General features: G+C 39.1%; 1 protein-coding gene across 4 annotated transcripts in view; it reads left to right on the forward strand.

Annotated features, from left to right (window-relative positions):
* kcnip3a (Kv channel interacting protein 3a, calsenilin) overlaps window positions 1–20,594 on the forward strand; it is a 122,399-nt gene that overhangs the window by 94,953 nt on the left and 6,852 nt on the right. For 3 of the 4 annotated variants that reach the window (XM_017719927.2, XM_017719926.2, XM_037536224.1), the window contains 2 exons: window positions 18,953–19,077; window positions 20,516–20,585. In XM_017719927.2, coding sequence (XP_017575416.1) covers window positions 18,953–19,077; window positions 20,516–20,585 — 195 coding nt within the window. Of the gene's footprint in view, window positions 1–11,210; window positions 11,815–18,952; window positions 19,078–20,515; window positions 20,586–20,594 lie in introns of those variants that run through there. The other variant, XM_037536223.1, reaches the window with a different exon arrangement.

Below are 20,594 nucleotides of genomic sequence, written 5' to 3' on the forward strand. Positions count from 1 at the left end.
AAAAAAAATACAATTTATCAAATACAATTTTGCAATGTATGAAAATATGCTTTGTTAAATATATATTTAAAATGCCCTTATTTCTATTTTATTATAATTTGTCAATGGTATGTAGTTCTAACAGAGCTTATAGATACAAGAACTAAATATACATGAGCTGAATGAACGGTACTGACTTTTGTGTTTAGCACTGCAGTTTGCATGAGCCGTGTACGTGTGCAGTAAGACACTCGCAAACGATATCAAATCATAACTGCATTTTCAATACCTACAGCACTTGGTTTTGTCTCATGTATTTTATGAATACATTTACATACATTTACATTCGGTACATTTCTACAGGTTATATTTCCCCGTTCTTTTTAAAATATATGTAATTAAGCCTCCTCAACTCCGTGAGACCACCAGTGGGTTCCAAATCGCACTTCATCATGTTCTTCATAACGTTCATGTTTCATAAGCTCCATTCAGAAGCTGGGCGTCGTATGAGGCTGTAGCTCTTCTCTCCAGTCCAATAGACGGTGATGTCATTTTAAACCCTTATAATAAAAGAAGCTGAACTCAGTTTGTTTTTCTACTGAAAGTCGAGCCGTTTTTCCCCAAATCTGGGCTCTAAACTATAAACAGACGGCGTCTCTTCAGTGATCTGCTCTGGAAACATCACTTTAATAAAATAACCCAAAGAGTGTCGGAGATTTTTGGCTTTCAGCAGTAAATTGTAAACATAAAGCAATATGTGTGACCATAAAACACAGGTTCTGTTAATGTGAGGGGAGGTTTTACACAAAATAAATAAGTAAATAAAATAAAAATTGACATTTATTTCATGCAGTTACTGAATAATTTGTCTTATGATTTGGTCACGTAAATTCAGATGGACAAACCAAAGAATGAGGTTAAACCCGAGGCATTCAGTGAGACAGTAATAAGATAAATATATGGCTGTTGTCAAAATTAGCCAGAATGCACTTCATAGATCACAAGAAACCAAAATATACCCTGGAGAATAAGAGGATGAACATATCTGATTAATGTGGGGAGATATTTTAGTGTCTTTAGGGATTAATATACATTCATATACTATTTTTCCATATGGGACAGTGGAACTGTTTATGGCCTAAACAGGCACTTCTAGCTAGAGTTCCTTGCCAAGACGAGGAATATAAATTCAATTTGACCCGAATATTTTTGCGTTTGGCTCCATGTGCTGCTGTCGGTTTCTTCCAAATCACTAATCGGTTCCATCGGCTCACGTCCCAGAAGCTCAGACTGGAATCTAATCTGGCTGCGAAGAATGAGACTCACTGCTCACTTTCTCAGGACCGGCTTTGCTCCCTCAGTGGTTTACAGTGAAAGTCAGAGTAGAACAGTGCTCCTCCTCCTTCATGTGTGAAGGTGCAGGTGGTCCGCTTGCTCTGTTGTTCAGTCGTCTGTGATAATATGTGACCCCTGGCCGAGTGGAGTCAGTCTTGTTAGGGCAGCACAGCTGTTCAAACACATGGCCTCCTCTGCACCGCACAGACGTAAACACAACACATACCTGTCACAGCAGTGTTTGTCCTTAAAGGGCCAAATCATGGAAAACTGAATTTTACTCACTTTTAAAAGAGCGTGATCTGATCCGTAAACACCATTAGAGTTTCTAAACCTCCTGTTCAAACAGTCCATATAGAGCAACTAAACAGCCTGTGTTAATTTCACTGTTTTTATGATGTGTCACTGTGTTCGGTTGCTCAAACTGGACTGACCTGAATGCTTAAATGAAGCACAGTGCAGGACAGCTAATCAGAAAAGAGCCCATTTACATATAGGAGTCTTAAAAGAGCAGTAACAAATACAGCCTGAGGAATTGTGAGGGATAAAGCCAGGTTAGAATATGGCCACGTATGTGAATCTGTTTTTGGTCCATAAAACTGCACAGATAATTAAATATCATCGTTATTACTTAAACATTTTACCAGGTTCATCAGTGTAAAATGAAATACTCACAACTATGGTTCATTTTTGCGTTAGGACCAGTACGTCCACACTACACACCGCCAAGTAAAGAAAACTTTAATTTATTTGTTACCACAGGAGACGGAAAAAGGAAAAAACTTTTTGGACTTGTAATAGAAGTCAGTGTAACCAGATTGCGCAGCATTTCTATTGGTCTGTTCATGATGAAATTATAATACAATATAAAGGATACAGGGAGTTTTCAAATGATCAAATTTGACCGACTACTTAACTTTCACTTTACTTTAGAATGCATTCTGGTTCATACTGGTCTAGTGCTAGTTTGGTCACCCCAGCATGGTCATCCTGGTCGACCGGCGTACCAGCATCAAAACACAATATATCGCCTTATGTCGGAAAGAAAATCTCGTATCTCCAAAATGGTAACTTTACGCCAGAAGGGAAAAACTTTTAGTGGAAGTCAATGGAACCAGACGTACACACAATGTAAAGAGTAGCAGGCATTTTCAAATCATGTCAAAAACTAAAAAAAAAGATTTTTCTTCCGACGACAGCGATATGCTGGTTTTGGTGGTGACCAGCATATCAACCTCCAATACGTCATAATGACTCCCACTCATAAAATGAGCCATCTGTCTTGATCTTCATCTGTTTTTGTGATAAAATTGTAAAAATTACAAGATGAAGAAATAATTGTGGTCCGTTCAAATAATTGCAATCAGCCCAAGATAACAGCAATAATAAGATTATGTAATAATTGTGACTGGCATACTTTCACTGATCACAGTTTGATTCCTATAGATTCTACTGGATTGTGTCTGAGTGTGTGTGTGTGTTAAATAATGTGGAAGATGAAGAGTAAACTGATTGAAGATTTACAGTATAATTTAGAGTCTCTGTAGATTTACAGTATAATTAAGAACCACAGTAGATAAACTGTATAATTTACCTTCTCTGTAGATTTACAGTATAATTTACCTTCTCTGTAGATTTACAGTACAATTAAGAACCACAGTAGATAAACTGTATAATTTACCTTCTCTGTAGATTTACAGTATAATTTAACTTCTCTGTAGATTTACAGTATAATTTACAATCACTGTAGATTTACAGTATAATTAAGAACCACAGTAGATAAACTGTATAATTTACCTTCTCTGTAGATTTACAGTATAATTAAGAACCACAGCAGATAAACTGTATAATTTACCTTCTCTGTAGATTTACAGTATAATTTACCTTCTCTGTAGATTTACAGTATAATTAAGAACCACAGTAGATAAACTGTATAATTTACCTTCTCTGTAGATTTACAGTATAATTTACAATCACTGTAGATTTACAGTATAATTAAGAACCACAGTAGATAAACTGTATAATTTAACTTCTCTGTAGATTTACAGTATAATTTACAATCACTGTAGATTTACAGTATAATTAAGAACCACAGTAGATAAACTGTATAATTTACCTTCTCTGTAGATTTACAGTATAATTTACCTTCTCTGTAGATTTACAGTATAATTAAGAACCACAGTAGATAAACTGTATAATTTAGAATTAGTATAATTCATTTATTATATAAATGGATTTCAATCTGTTAACTAGTTTCTTCATAACATGTCTGACAGTAATATAGGCCCAGTAGAAGCAACACTCAAAATTTGCTATCTCGCGTTAGCTAACTCACTCAGTTTTAGCTCATTAGCCAGCTAACTTAGTATTAGCTCGTCATTTATTTGCTTGCGAGCTGAAAAAATGTTATGATGAATGTGAAAACAATGATTAGAAAAACAGCAATTTACTGTAGTAAATAAATGTACCAGTCAAAAAATGTAAATGTACTTTTAAAATGTCTTTTAAAATGTCTTTTAAAATGTCTTTTAAAATGTCTTTTAAAATGTCTTTTAAAATGGACATTATCACAATCTGTTTTGGTTAATCCACGGAATGTCAAAGAATACAGTATTTATACCGACAAACAACAGTGAGTGAAAATTCCATAGGAAATGCATGGGGGGGTCATTTTCACCCAATTTAAGACTTAGAGTGGTGAAACAAAAGCGTTATTTTGTTTCAGAGCCTATGATTAAAACTATTTTAAAATGACATCTTTGATGCTCACAAACAAGATTTAGAGAAATATATTGTTTTACTGATGAAATATCCTGGAAATCGATTCAAACAGTGAACCAACATTTAAGTACATTAAGCAAGTTTAAGTTTTTTGGGCATTTTCATAGGTTTTTAAAAATGTATTTGTCTAAAATTTGTCACATATGTTTCTTTTCTGTATGAGCCCCTTTATGCAGCTTTCTATCCCCCCCCGATTCTGTCTGCTTGTGTATATGAGAGAGGCAGAGACCCCTGGTCAGAACCACTGAGGGATCCAGAGAGTGAGAATGTTCTATTCTCAGTGTTGAGGTGCGTAATGCGCCAGTATGATGCGGCTTGTTGTGTACTTTCATATTAAGTGTCATAGAGCCTTTGAACTTGAATAGATCCAGGGGAATTACCGTGAGAGTTAAACAGCTCTGATGTCTTTGAGGAACGTCACTGGTGTTATTAGTGCATGAATTACTGCGGTTTTTAGAACGTCTAAAATGCTCCACCTTCATCCACTCAAATGTTTCGAGTGGCGAGCTTTCACATGGCAACTCTCTCTCTCTCTCTGTCTCTCTCTCTCTCTCTTTATCTTTGTCTCTCTCTCTCTCTCTCTCTCTCTCTCTTTCTCTCTTTCTCGCTCTCTCTGAGCCAAAAACCAAGTCTAGCATTACACTCCATTCATTATGCATGCAGTATTGAGTGGGCTTATTTTACAGCCACCTAAATATGGGGTTTGCTGGCCTCAGTAGCGGGTCCTGAAGGACACTGTCCATTCCCCAAAATACCTTCTACCACAGACATGCGTGCGCACCACGCCCAGAGATGAGGTCAGCCCCTGCCCTGCCTCTGCATTTCCCATAGTCCAGTCCCTGAGTGAGTATACCTGCCTCTTATCATCCTCTCCCCATCCCAAAAAGCATCGATCGCTCAGCAGTGCGCTGCTCTTACGGCAGCGCCCACTCCTCTCTCCCACTGCGGTTTTTCAGCGTCCACCACCCTCCGCTGGACTAATGGCAGTCAGTGTGTTATCACATTTCACACACAAGCACTTCTGCTGAGCCGCCCTGCTCAAAGCTTGAAAAATACTAATGTTTGTGATGGACTGAATGACGGAATGAACTTGTAACGAGAGTTTAAGGGGTGTTGAAGCGGGCAAGTGGATGAACTTTAACGAATTTGACCAAAACTACAGCAATATTCAACTATGCTATTATATAATATCTATAATCAGATGGTCAAATTAAAAAAAAAAAACAATTGTCATGACAATGACTGTGTTCAAGAGCTCCAATATATAAGGTCATGTTAATGACCATTAGTGTTATCAGTGTAATAAACAACGTTTTGGTTGTAGCAGGATTCAGACTTGTGATTAACTTGCAATAGGGCCACTGAGTGACCCAGTGTGAATCACAATATCACTGTAAAATACATACAGATATCGCTGCTGTCAGAAAAAAAACCTGGAAAAACAATGCTTTACCTTTTTCATGTAAGTCAATGAAACCAGATTTTTGGGCCATTTCTTTCGGTCCATTCATCATGACATTCACACACGATTCAAAGGGAAATATATATATATATATACATATCGCTGCTGTCAGAACAAAACCTCATATCTCCAGATTGGTAACTTTACAGGAGACGGAATAAACCTACATTACTTTTAATGAAAGTCAGTGGAACCAGAATTTTTTCCATCCTCATGAAATTTACAGACAATGTAAAGTCCAACAGGCGTTTTCAAATTATGCCAAAAAATGAAAAGCAACAAAAATGGAGATACGAGGTTTTGTCCCAACAGCAGTGAGATATATATATATATATATATATATATGTATGTTAAACACAGAACTCTGTGCAATACAATACAATACAACACACTACAATACAATACAATACACTACACTTCAATACAATACACTACATTAGACTACACTACAATACACTACACTACAATACACTACACTACACTACACTACACTACAATACACTACACTACACTACACTACACTACACTACAATACACTACACTACACTACACTACAATACACTACACTACAATACAATACACTACACTTCAATACAATACACTACACTACACTACAATACACTACAATACACTACACTTCAATACACTACAATACAATACACTACACTTCAATACAATACACTACACTTCAATACAATACACTACACTACACTACAATACAATACACTACACTTCAATACAATACACTACACTACACTACACTACAATACACTACACTACACTACACTACACTACACTACACTACACTACACTACAATACACTACACTACACTACAATACACACCGTACAATACATTACAATCAATACTTAATTCAGAGCTGATTTCAGTGCTGTATAAAGAGACAGTCTTCAGTCTCCGTTTGAAGACAGCGAGATTCTCCGCTGTTCGGAGCGAACAGTCAGTGAGAATTCAGTCCCCCACCTGTGTGCCAGAACAGTCTTAATGCTTGTCTTCCACCTGCCTTGAAGGATGGTGGGTCAAGTTGAGCTGTACTTAAAGCTTGAAGGGCTTGTGTGTGTATGTGTGTGTATGTAATATATATATATATATATATGTATATTTTATAGTAGTTCTTTGATATCATTGAAATGTTTTTTCTGCTACTGTATAGCACTTTGAGATTTGCTTAAAATGTAAAGTGCGTTACAAATAAAATTCATTATGATGATGATGATTATTATTATTATTAGTATATATAAAACATTTATGAAGAATGCTGATAAAAAGTTCTTAACATCACCACTGCCCTCTAATGGTGGTATAGCTCCAGTCAGAAGACGGAAAAATTGCAAGATCTAATAACTGTAAAACAATAATTGTGGTCAGTTCAAATAGTTGCAATCAACTTGAGATAATTGCAATAATATGATTATATATTAATTGTGAGAGGCATACTTGAGTCAATATTTAATTTAAGTAACACTTCTAGGATAAACTAGAAGGCTAGGCTGTTGAAACTAGGCTGTTGTGCATGTTTTGAATGGTATACATGGGTCTGGTTATTTAGCTATAGCAAATGAACCAGTAAACAAGACATCATGGTGCTTAAATATTTATAGCTTAGCATCAATCCACTGAACACACTTCGATTGTGTGTGTGCTAATTAGTGAGGTTACTGATGAGAGGTAGAATGATTTACCATCACTGTAGATATACTGTATAATTTAGAATCACAGGAGATATACTGTAGAATTTGCTATGATTGTAGATAAACAGTATAATTTATAATCCATGTAGATTTACAGTATAATTTACATCCTCTGTAGATTTACAGTATAATTTACATCCTCTGTAGATTTACAGTATAATTTAGTATCACTGTAGATATACTGTATAATTTAGAATGACAGGAGATATACTGTAGAATTTGCTATGATTGTAGATATACAGTATAATTTACAACCTGTGTAGATTTACAGTATAATTTACAACCACTGTAGATATACTGTATAATTTAGAATTACAGGAGATTTACAGTATAATTTACAACCTGTGTAGATTTACAGTATAATTTAGAATCACTGTAGATATACTGTAATATTAAGAAATATATGGTATAATTTGTTATCATTGTAGATTTACAGTATAATTTACAATCACTGTGTATGAAGTGTATAGTTTAGAATCATGGGAGATATACTGTATAGTTTAGAATCACGGGAGATATACTGTATAGTTTAGAATCACGGGAGATATACTGTATAGTTTAGAATCATGGGAGATATACTGTATAATGAATCTCTGTAGATGAAGTGTATAATTTAGAATCGCTGCGGCTGATTTACTTTACTCGTTCTGTTCATCTTACTGGCAGACTGCTTGGTGAATATAAAGAGATAAAGATATGTAGTGTAAACACACTGAACTCAACCCTGTGCGCTTTGTGCACTAATCTGCTGTGAGACGGTGTAATCTGCTGTGTAACTTACAATATGAAAGGTTTATTTCAGTATCACGTGTAAATATTTGTCAGTGTTATCTTCTGATTAAAGCCCAACTCCACTCATTTCCCCCCCTTGCAGCGACGTCAGCACTCACCAGCACTCAGACCTGTTGGGCCAAAATAACAAAAAGAAATGAAAACTGTCAACTGCCTCCTTATCTAGGCAGAGGCTGCTCTTCATGAGCCGATGTGTCTCTGCAGTGCAGACGGCCCAGACTGCTGTCCTTATTAACAGGGCGTGTGCGCGCCGCTTTGCTGTAGGAACAGCCTCTACTCTTCTGAGAAGGCTTTACACTAGATGTTGCAACATTGCTGTGAGGGTTTGATTGCATTCAGCCACAAGAGCATTAGTGAGCTCCATTACTCCAGAGAACACAGTTCAGCTGCTCCACAGCCCAGTGCCGGAGGGGCTCTATACTCTCCTGCTCCAGATCGTCCCATTCTATTGGTCAGTGCTTTTTTATGGAGATTATACAAAGTCTATGTAATTGACCACTTGTGTTTATTATTACTACTGTTTGCTGTTTTGTTTTTCTACTATTTGCTCGGTACTATTCTGCTGGGTTGCAGCAGAATGCAAGCTGTCTTCTGCTTTAACTGTGTTTAAGACAGTGTCGTTGTCTTATTTAGAACTTTATGGCCTGATTTATGACCTGTTTATGTCGGGGCTAAGCGACTACAGTCTGAAGTTGTAACTTCCATAGACAGAGCTGTTGAATTGCCTATAATTTCTTAAGTGGTCCACCAGAGGGCGCTACATTACTGCTTATTTCTAGAAGTGTCTTGTCTGGCTTTTTCACAATTTCTGCATAACTAAGTGGCAAAGATGTAAGGAAAGTCATTCGGAGCGGTTTGGCGTGAAATGTTCTCTGTTCTAGAGAAACTGAGGGAGAATTGATCACAGTGGCGATGATAGGAACCAGACGTCTGAAGCATTTAATGCCTTTAAAAGCTCGCTCACAGAAGGTCATTGCTCTGAATGATTATACACTGGTGATTGGTGATTACACTGCCTAAGACATTTTTATGATGGTTCTAAGATAAAGGCTGCATCCAAGACTGCTTATTGTTATACCGCACATAGCACATTGCCGAATGCACTAATGGTGAGCTAGTACTTTGACATAGGCCTACTGTTTAATATGGTAGTAATGTGATTTTGGATGCAGCCAAATTTATGGCCTAAAAGATATATTTTTTAGTTCGTTCATGGTGAATGCAGGGAGTTGAAACACAATCCAGCCCCCTCAAAAAAACTATTTTTGGCAGATATGCCACAACTTTACCATCATCGGCACTGCATACAAATACTCAGAGATTCGCTGGTCATATTAAGTCAGTATGTTTCTCTGTAACCATTTCCCATCAAACCAGCTCTGAACCTCACAAATAAAGCTCTCCTTGATGTGGAAATGGATTCACTGGAGATTTGTTTGAACTGAAGTCGCCAGCAAAGGATGTGTGGAGTGTGTGTCTAGGTGTGTGTGTTCATTCAAAGTCGTGTGTGTTGAGAAGATGGGATTTGGAATCACAGCTCTCCGGGGACTTCTGAGTGTAGCTGAGCTGCCAATAGGAGCATAAGTGATGAGAAATGCTGGTGACAGACTCGTTTTAACAACGCCATTAAGGTGAGGACGGAGGTTAGAGGATTGCAGGACTTCCTTAAAGGTAAATAAGGCCATATACAGTGCAGGTCATAAGTAATGGGCAGTGGCAAAGTTCTGGATTTAAAATAATACAATGACTGTAAAAAAGCTTTGAAGGAATTTATATCTCTATTAGGTGAGCTGTATAGGAATCACAGCCTTTGAACACATAATGACCGGGGGTGGGAATCGCTGGAGACCCCATGATACAATATTATCTCAGTGCTTGAGCCATGATACCATTCTTTTGTGATACTTAAAGAGTTGTGTTATGTTACTTATTGCGATTGTGATATATCGACATGTATATTTTTTTTCTTTTGATGGCAAGTTTATGGAACATCTCACAGCGAATTAGCTATATTGGCAACAGGTAAGTAATATGACTGAGTATGAAGAGAGAGACGGAGTCTTTCAGAAGTAATAAGGAGGGGTTCATCACTCTGTGAAAGACCGCACGATCTAACAGTGCAACAATTCAAGCAGAACGTTTCTCAACATAAAATAGCGAAGAACTTGAAGATTTCTTGTCTCCAGTGCGTAATAACATTAAAAGATTCAGAGAATCTGGAGAAATCTCTGTATGCAAGGCACAAGGCCAAAAACTAGTGATTTGCTGCCCATGATCTTCGGGCCCCCAGAGGGCAATACATTAAAAACAGACATGCATGGACTCAGAAACACTTCTGAAAACCACTGTCTGTGAAAACAGTTCATTACTGCATCCATAAATGCAAGTTAAAACCCTACCATGCAAAGAAGAATCTATATAAACAGGATTGGGAAACACTGCCGCCTTCTCTGGGCCCGAGCTCATTTAGAATGGACTGAGGCAAAGTGGAAAATTATCCTGTGGTCCAGCGAAAAAAAAAATTGAAAGACTTTTTGGATATAGTGGGCGCCGTGTCCAGGCTATAGAGGAAAGGGACCATCCTGCTTGCTATCAGCCCACAGTTCAAAAGCAAGCATCCTTGATGGTATAGGGGTTAATTACTGCACATGGCATCGGTGACTTGCACAACTGAAGGCACCATTAATGCTGAATGATATACACATTTTTGAGCAACATATGCTGCCATCCAGGTGACGTCTTTTTCAGGGAAGGCCTTGATTATTTCAGCAAGACAATGTCAAACCACGTTCTGCATGTATTACAACAGCATGGCTCCATATTTAAAGGTGCTAAACTGGCCTCCCTGCAGTCCAGACCAGGAAAACATTAAATGTGGCCTGTGGAAAAGTTATGGCACCTTTTGTATGCTTTGCTCTATTTCTTTCTAATATAAGACACTCAGCAAATAGTGTGAATTTGTGAATTCAGTTGTGATGTTTAAGTGTTCCCTGCATTATTTTCATGCAATCAACAAAATATGTCATTTGACTGAAGATCTTTAAACTTTTATATATGAAGAACATGAAATACATCATGCTTGATTTGATGTCTAACTGGGACAGGCTTGTCCCCTGAGTGTCTGACATGAAGCTATGCTTTGATAGAACTTGTGAAAGGGCCTGAATTCCCGCTGAGGATTTCAGCGAATGATGACAGAGTGAAAGGTTAATTAGATCGCAAAGGGAAAAGAGAAGCGCAGTTGAAAGAAAAGAAAAAAGGATGAGATAGGACGCAAAAGAATCCGGGCTCTCATCTGGGCTTTGGCTTCAGGACTAATCTGGATACAAACCTGCAGATAAACATAATCAATTATATATTTTTTTGAGAATTGTTTTTCAAGGCGTGAATTTTGGTGCCGTGGTTTGTTTCCCTGTTCATCAGAGGGCGGCGTTGGATGTTGGATCATTTTCTGTTTAGAAGGATTATTTGTCTTGATGTTCACAGTCTTGTAAAGTTCATCTGTTGATCTTTATGGCTGTGCACTGTGGATGAGTGAAGTTCAGCTGATCCAGGCTGGAGGAGCCAGCAGCAGGAAGAAGTAAGGTAGAGGAGTTTGCTGTGAAGCTGAAGGAGCAATAAAAGTAGGGATCGGGAGAGAGGATGAGTGTGAGATGGGAGACGGAGGGCTTGCAGACGGTGGGCATCGTCTGCCTGGTGTTCATGTTCCTCAAACTCATGCATTTACTTGGACTTATAGACATCACGGAGACAGGTGAGAGAGAGAGAGCGAGGGGGAGAGAGAGAGAGAAATCAGGGACCCTCAGATTGCTTTGCAATATACAGTAGTTTTACTGTAGTTTAAGGGTGGGCAATACAGCAAAAGTGTAATATCATAATACTCGAAGGCATCTTTATGATACATGATATTTATCACGATTAGGGATGTGCACAGGTACTCAGTACTTGGTTGACCGTTCCAGGGGTCAATATTTGAATACCGAAATCACTTTTCTGGTATATACGGACCATTTTTTCAAATTTGTTCAAACTGCAAAAAATAAATAAATAAATACATATTTTAGACCTTAAATATTTAAAGGTTTATGTTTTGTTCTATTTAAACCCAAAGCATTAATTGAAACAGTAATAAGATAAATATATCGCTGTGGTCGGAAAAAAAGCTTGTATCTCCAAAAATGGTAACTTTACAGGAGACGGAAAAAACTTACTTTACTTTCAGTGTAAGTCAATGGAACCAGACGTCTTTCCAAGTCACTTTGGGCCGTTTCTTTTGTTCCATTCTTCATGAAATTTACACACATTGTGAAGGGCAACAGGCCTTTTCAAATTATATCAAAAACTGAAAAACGGCAAAAATGGAGATACAAGGTTTTCTTCTGACAGCAGCGATATACAAAATCATCATTTATACTTTCTGATGGGAGGTGTCTGCCCCAAACCCTGACCCCTACATTTATACTTAATATATATTTGATATAAATCAAACGTATATTCTTTGAAACACGAAAGATTTTGGTCTGTAGGCAGAGCCTCATTTTAGCCCCACCTCTGCATTTCAGAGCTGCATCCCTGTCCCTCACTGCCACATGGTGAGGAGTTAGATCTCACTGTTTTGAAGTAAATATGTCCCAAAGTCTGAAAATCAGTGTGGAATTAAAAATCGTCACTACTGAAGATTTTCTGGAAAAAAAAGTGAACTTTTTTGTCTGTTAATGAAAAACATGATTGTATGAGTGTTCAGCTGCTCAAAGCTGTTGCTGGCCATGACCTGACTAGCACTTTTGGGTTCTGCTCAAAATGACCTAAAAATGATGACCGAACCTGTCACTACTGAAAGACTTGGTCAAGTGTCGGTACTGTTTTAAATAAAATTGACATAATTAAAGTATAGGGTCACTCAGAGCAAAAGAAATTTAGACAAAAGTCCGAGTCAGAAGCCTGAACTCAAAACTCTGACTTAACCAGTTCAGTAGAACAATCGATATACAGGCTAGCAATTCAGTGAGACGACCCACTAGCCTGTTACGTCTTAACTGGACTGTAAAATGTGCCCGTTTTGCTGATATTTGGGAGTAATTATGTATTACACTTTCTATTCTGAACCCCAAGAGTGCATTGCTAAAGCTGCTTTGTTACGGACGTTAGCAGGGAAGTTAGCATGGCCAGCTCTGGCCACTAACTAGGTTAGCTAACTTCAGTGCTAACTGCTAGCTAAATAACTGATGTTAGCTTGGTCCAGAAACAATAAAAAGACATTTCTCTGATGAACTAACACATTGACTCCTCATCAGCCTTCAGCACAGGGCTGGTCGGCTGAAGCATTAGACTATTAGCTCATCTGAAAATGCATTATGTCTCCATTAGCCCTACCGATTCTTACTTGCCTGATTTTGAGTAATAGGACATATTTTGTGGTTAGTGGTCTGATCTCTTATGCATATGCAAATATCAAAATTGCATTACAGTACAATACAGTGCAATTGCAGCACAGTAGTCTTGCCGTAGTTTAAGGGTGGGCGATATGGCTGAAGTGCAATAATCACAATACTCGAAAGCATCTTTATGATACATGATATTCATCATGATTAGGGGTGTGCACAGATACTCTATACTTGGTTGACCGTTCCAGGGGTCAGTATTTGAATACTGAAATCACTTTTCTGCTATTCGTTTTGCTCCATCACAGGAAGACGAAGATCTATACGGACCATTTTTTCAAATTAATTCAAGTTTTTAGACCTTAAATATTTAAAGGATTATGTTATATTCTGTTTAACCTCTTAAACTCCTTCAGACCACCGGTGGTTCCAAATTGCACTTCATCATGTTCTTCATAACGTTCATATTTCATAAGCTCCATTCAGAAGAGGCTGTAGCTCTTCTCTCCAGTCTAATAGACGGTGACGTCATTTTAAACCCTTATAATAAAAGAAGCTGAACTCAGTTTGTTTTTTTGACTGAAAGTCGAGCCGTTTTTCCCCAAATCTGGGCTCTAAACTATAAACAGACGGCGTCTCTTCAGTGATCTGCTCTGGAAACACTACTTTTAGAAAATAACACAAAGAGCGTCGGAGATTTTTGGCTTTCAGTAGTAAATTGTAAACATAAAGCAATATGTGTGACCATAAAACACAGGTTCTGTTAATGTGAGGGGAGGTTTTACACAAAATAAATAAGTAAATAAAATAAAAATTGACATTTATTTCATGCAGTTACTGAATAATTTGTCTTATGATTTGGTCACGTAGATTCAGATGGACAAACCAAAGTATACCCTGGAGAATGAGGTTAAACCCGAGGCATTCAGTGAGACAGTAATAAGATAAATATATGGCTGTTATCAAAATTAGCCAGAATGCACTTCATAGATCACAACATACATGTTTTTTTCTGAGGTGAACGTTTGAAACGGACACAATTGCCGACAAGCCTGTGAAATACTGGTGACATCAAAGCATTCAGGAAAGAATATCATCACGTTTGCATATCTGTGCTTGTAAATATCGGAGGAACAATCAAGCATCTTTTTGGTGACTCTACATGCTTTTACTTGACTTGACTCTTTTTCTCTTTTCTCCCCTTTTCACTCTGTCTCTTCTCTCTATCATCCACGTATCTCCCTCCCTCTCTCACTGTTTTGTTGGTGTGTGTGTGTTTTTGTGTATGTGCATGTAAAGACGGTGAGTATAAGCACGGTGAAAACCACCCCGACTGTTTTTCTCTCTCCCTCGCTGTTCTTCAGTAAACTCTTCTCCGTTTGCACCATGTTCTGTTCGGTCGTTCTCCGTGTCCCTTAGTTTAACTGGTCTTTAACTGTGTGATTGGTTTGGAGGAGACCGTTTTTACTGATTCAGCTCAATTCACTAATCCCTTCAACCTTAAAAGGAGGGCCCACACATCAGTTGACGTAGCTATGCTCCACCCACATATGACGGTGAGTATAAGCGCATGGTTTTGTTGCTAGGTTGGACAAGCTTTACAGAATGAGAGCAAAAATCTCATTTAGCCTAATAAAAGCTGAGTTTATGTTGTATTTTCAAGCAAAAGCCAGCATAGTGGCTAAAGTTGCATTTAAATTAGCCACAGTAGAGTCCAGCGCAGTGGCATAGAATGTTAAACTGCCAACTCCAGGCGTTTTCACACCTACCTGGTTTCGTACAGCCAAAATGAACTTTTCCTTTAATTCGGTTTATTTTGGCGAGTGTGAACACTCAGGTAAAAGTGAATTTTTACGTTCATAATCGTCATAAAGTTAAAACAATTTACCTATGATGCTTCTAGACATTATTCATCTCTGTTTTCAATGCAAGATTATACATTTATATCCAGACTATACATAATGGAATGATCTGGATTTTATGCAATGAAAATTTACCGAAAGCTTTAAAAAGTGTTGTTTTTTAGCAGGAATGGAGACAAACGTGAAAGTAACCCAGTGCTTGTATTGCCACTAAATTTCTGGCCTTCACTTTTAAAAAAGGTGGTTCTGCAAGGTTCTTTAGTATATATATATATATATATATATATATATATATAACCATGAACACTCAAGGAACCCTTTGCATGATTAAAGGGTTCTTTAGATTGATGGAGAATGTGCTATAGAGGGTTCTATATAGAACCTTTTTGAAAATGGCTCTATGTAGCACCATAAAGGTTTCTTTGATTGTTACAATGTGAAGCTTGTAACAATAGAAGAACCCTTTTGGGTGCTATACAGAACCCTTTTTAAAAAGGTTCTACATAGAACTGTCTATAGCACATTTTGCACATTTTCCATCAATCCAAAGAGTCCTTTTATGATGTAAAGAACCTTTTAATCATGCAAAGGGTTCCTTGAGTGTTCATGGTTCTATAGAGAACCTTTTTTTTTACTAAAGAACCTTGAAGAACCACCTTTTTGAGAGTGCATCAGTGAACATGTTCATAATTTGATCCGCTTTGGATGCTGCAGTGTGAATCAAATGAAAGTGATACAGTGTCACAAAAGTCTTTAGCAAACAAACCTGCTGTGAAAACGTTGTGTAGCGACTCTCCACAGTGTAGTGGTCTAATACAGCTTCTCATTGCGTTGAATGAGATTTTGGCCAGTGCTTTGGGAAGCTTGTCCAGCAACACTCACTATGATATCATTTGTCTGTGGGGCATGGATGGGTGATGTCCTCTTACTTATAACTAAATACCTTACACAGCAGTTTCATCCCAGTTACAGAGCAATTCATAGTACCCTAGACTTTAGGGTGTTGATAGATTACAAGTCTTTTAGAGCCTAAATCTTGAGCTGAAACTAAACTGCACTAGTTCTACAATTACAGCAGAACTAAACCTCCAAATCCAGATCCAGGATCCAGTCTTTGAAGTAAACATTTCAGTCTTTCAATGAATGCGATGCTGATTGGAAACAAACAAAACAAACCAACAAAAAAAATCTTACTCATCATAAACGCTGGTGTAATAGATGGTTGTATTATATATACACAATAATCAGGCCTAACATTAAGACCACCTCTTTCTTTCTATGCTCATTGTCCATCAGCTCCATTTACTATATAGCTGCACTTTGTAGTTCTACAGTTACAGACTGTAGTCCATCTGTTTCTCTGATACTTTGTTAGCCCCCTTTTACCCTGTTCTTCAGTGGTCAGGACCCTCTTATTTGGGTGGTGGGTCATTCTCAGCATTGCAGTATCACTGATGTGGTGGTGGTGTGTTAGTGTGTGTTGCGCTGCTGCAAGTGGATCAGACACAGCAGTGCTGCTGGAGTTTTTAAACACCTCAGTGTCGCTCCTGGACTGAGAACAGTCCATCAACCAAAAATATCCAGCCATCAGCCTCCTGTGGGCAGCGTCCTGTGACCACTGATGAAGGACTAGAGGATGACCAGCACAAACTGTGCAGCAGCAGATGAGCTGTCGTCTCTGACTTTACATCTACATGATGGAGTGACAAGGTAGGAGCGTCTAATAGAGTGGACAGTGAGTGGACACAGTGCTTAAAAACTCCAGCAGCACTGCTGTGTCTGATCCACTTGCAGCAGCGCAACACACACTAACATACCACCACCATGTCAGTGTTACTGCAGTGCGTCCACTCAAATAGTACCTGCTCTGTGAGGGTCCATGGGGGTCCTGACCACTGAAGAACAGGGTAACAGAGTATCAGAGAAACAGATGGACTACAGTCTGTAACTGTAGAACTACAAAGTGCAGCTATACAGTAAGTGGAGCTGATAAGATGGACAAGGAGGTGGTCATGATGTTGGGCCTGATCGGTGTGTATGTCTGAGATCTAGATCCATGAATGTAGAATCTATGAGTTGGGTAACTAAAGGCAACTTTGTAGAACATCTAAATATAAGGAGTAACTGGTGAAGTGATAACTTGGCGGGGAAAAAATGCCCTTACCTTGAGTGGAGTGGACCACACAAAGCATGTCTATGTCTACAGATATTAATTAGTATGTTATAAAGAGTCATGAACCAAATGATTAAGTCTATTAGAGATCAGTAAACACTCAACATGCTTTAAGCTACCATTACTGTTAAGCTACATTAACCTTGTTATGCCACTGGAAGGGGAAATTCCAGTTTTTCAAAATTTCTGCATAACTATACCGCCAAGAGGTTAACACAGTTTGGTGTGAAATGCTCCATTACATTGGTGGTGATAGGAACCAGACGTCCACCTCTAAAAGCTCCCTCACAGAAAGTCCCTACATTAAATGCTTATGAATACATTGCCTGATATCTGAGATGCTGTTTTACGATAGTTTTATGAAATGCTTTTGGCCTTAAATCTATTGTTTCATTCGTTTATGGTGGAGAGGGGCAGTCGTGGGCTGGATGTTAAGGAAGCAGCCCTGTGACCGGAAGGTTGCTGGTTGGATCCCCTTGGCCGACGGTCCATGACTGAAGTGCCCTTGAGCAAGGCACCTAACCCCCAAATTCTCCCCAGGCGCCGTGGATAGGGCTGCCCACTGCTCTGGGCAAGTGTGCTCACTGCCCCCTAGTGTGTGTGTTCACTAGTGTACATGCATGTAAGTGTTTCACTGCACAGGTGGGTTAAATGCGGAGGTCTAATTCCACAGTGTGCGAAACACAGTGACAAATGGTTCTAAATTAATTCAATAAAAATGAATGAAACAGCAAGGCTGAAGGCAAAATAGCCTCAAAGAAAAAAAATTCAGATGTTCCGCTACTTTACTTTCAGATACCTCAGTTTAAAAAGCTCAGAAGGTTCACTGGTGGTTCTGGATAGTAAATCAAATGGCTATATTTACGTCGTAGACATGGTGACCCCTGGTTCCCATCAACACCACTGAAATCAGTCATTAAGTTTCTCTACAATGAACCATTTCACATCAAACCACTCTCGACTTTGTGTATATCTCAATGATTGAGTTGTGCGGAAATGTTCAAAAATGAGTGGAATTCTCCCTTAAGCCAGTGAGGTTTAGCTGTAGTTGCACTGTAGTCACATCATTACAATAGTAACGAATGGCAGTGCTCCCTTTATTTTGAAGTTATTTAGCCATTTCCAAGCTTCCCAGAAACCAATCACACAGAACAGGAAAGTGCTTCCCTTTATTTCAAGTTTCCATCTCTGTCTCTCTCGGTGTGTCTCTCTCTCTCTCTCTCTCTCTCTCTCTCTCTCTGCCTCTCTCTGACTCTTTCTCTCTCTTGCTTTTCTTCCACTGTTTTGCTAACTCTTTCTCAATCTCACCCCCCCTTCTTCTCTCCTCCCTCAATCGCTGCCACTTGCTTGTTCACTCCATCCTGTCCTTTTAACCTGCATCCCATTGACTCACCCCTTTCCCTGCCCTCTCCCTGCCTCCCCCCTTCCCCCCTCCCTCCTCTTTTTCTGTCTTGCGTCGCTCTTTTTCTCCCATAGACAGCAGTGACAGTGACCTGGAGCTGTCCACCGTCCGGCATCAGCCAGAGGGCCTGGAGCAGCTGCAGGCTCAGACCAAGTTCACCAAGAAGGAGCTGCAGTCCCTCTACAGGGGCTTTAAAAATGTGAGGACTTGTCAGTCAAGTTGGGCTGTGAAAGATAGGAGGGGAGGGTTCCTTTGATTTGGGAGGCATTTTGGGTGGGTAGAATTGTTTGGGTGTGGAGGCATTTCGGGACAGGAGGGTTGATTTGGGTTAGGGCATTTTGGGTGTGAGGTGTTGGTTTGGGTTGCAGGCATTTTGGGTGGGAAGGATTAGTTTGGGTTGGGGTCATTGTGAGTAGGAAGAATTGGGTTGGGTCAGGGGCACTGTGAGTGTGAAGAATTGGTTGGGGGAAATTTTGGTTGATAGGGGTTGATTTGGGTTGCAGGCATTTTGGGTGTGAGGAGTTGGTTTGGGTTGAGCTCGTTTTCGTTGGGAAGGATTAGTTTGGGTTGGGGGCACTGTGGGTAGGACATATTGGTTTGGGTTGTGGGGGCATTTTGGGTGAAAAGTTGGTTTGGGTTGGGGGCATTTGGGTTGGGAAGAGTTGGTTTGTGTTGCGGCATTTTGTGTGGGAAGAATTGTTTTGGGTTGGTGATGTTTTGGGTGGTAAGGATTGGTTTGGGTTGCAGGCATTGTGGGTAGGATGGATTGGCTTGAGTTGGGGGCATTTTAGGTGGGAAGAGTTGGTTTGGGTTACGGGTATTTTGGGTGAAAAGGGGTGGTTTGGGTTGGGAGGGTTTTTGAGTGGAAACAGTTGGTTGGGATTGCATGTGTTTTGGGTGGTAAGGGTTGGTTTGGCTCGGAGAGGTATTTTGATCAGTGAGGCCACATTTGATGGGCAGGTGTCATGTTCCTGCTCAGATGTGTAACTTGTAACAGGAGGTTTGGGTTGAGTTGAGGGCATTCTGAGTAATGAGAATAGATTTCGGGGGTGGGGTAGTTTGGATCATAGGGCTGCATAAACAATCACATTTTTATTGTCAGTATGATATGAATTTCTATAGTGAGCACATTGTTAGTATTAAATCACATGTACATAGTTAGACTGGTGGGAGAGGAGGTGTCCAAATTTAGAGTAGTGGTGTGCTCTAATAACCTGGGGTCAAACCACAGTCTCCTGCATATAGAGCCAATGACTGCTGTAAAGCATGAAACAACCACACCAGTGCGTACAGCTTAAAAGGTGCTCTATCATAAACTACTAGCTTGTAATAATAATGTAATGGCTACTGTCACAATAAACCTGCATGACCATAAGCATTTCAAAGAATTCAGTGTTTTTTTGTGGGATCATATAGAACAGTTTGTTCAGGAAATGCTGAAGTTCTGTGAAATGTTGACAGTCTTACAGTAAAAAAGTAAACATATCACATAAGATAAACATATCAATGCTGCGACACAACAGACAAAAGTAGCAGCAGTACAGAATCCAGTGTAAGTGGAGATGTAGGACAGGGAGCGGAGCTGCTGTGGGTTTAATTAGACCTATAATGAGTCCCTCTTTTTCTTTCCATTTCAGGAGTGCCCCAGCGGGCTGGTCGATGAGGAAACTTTCAAGACAATCTACTCTCAGTTTTTTCCTCAAGGAGGTAATGAAG

This window comes from Pygocentrus nattereri, chromosome 29, assembly GCF_015220715.1.
Source record: "Pygocentrus nattereri isolate fPygNat1 chromosome 29, fPygNat1.pri, whole genome shotgun sequence".
NCBI lineage: Eukaryota > Metazoa > Chordata > Actinopteri > Characiformes > Serrasalmidae > Pygocentrus > Pygocentrus nattereri.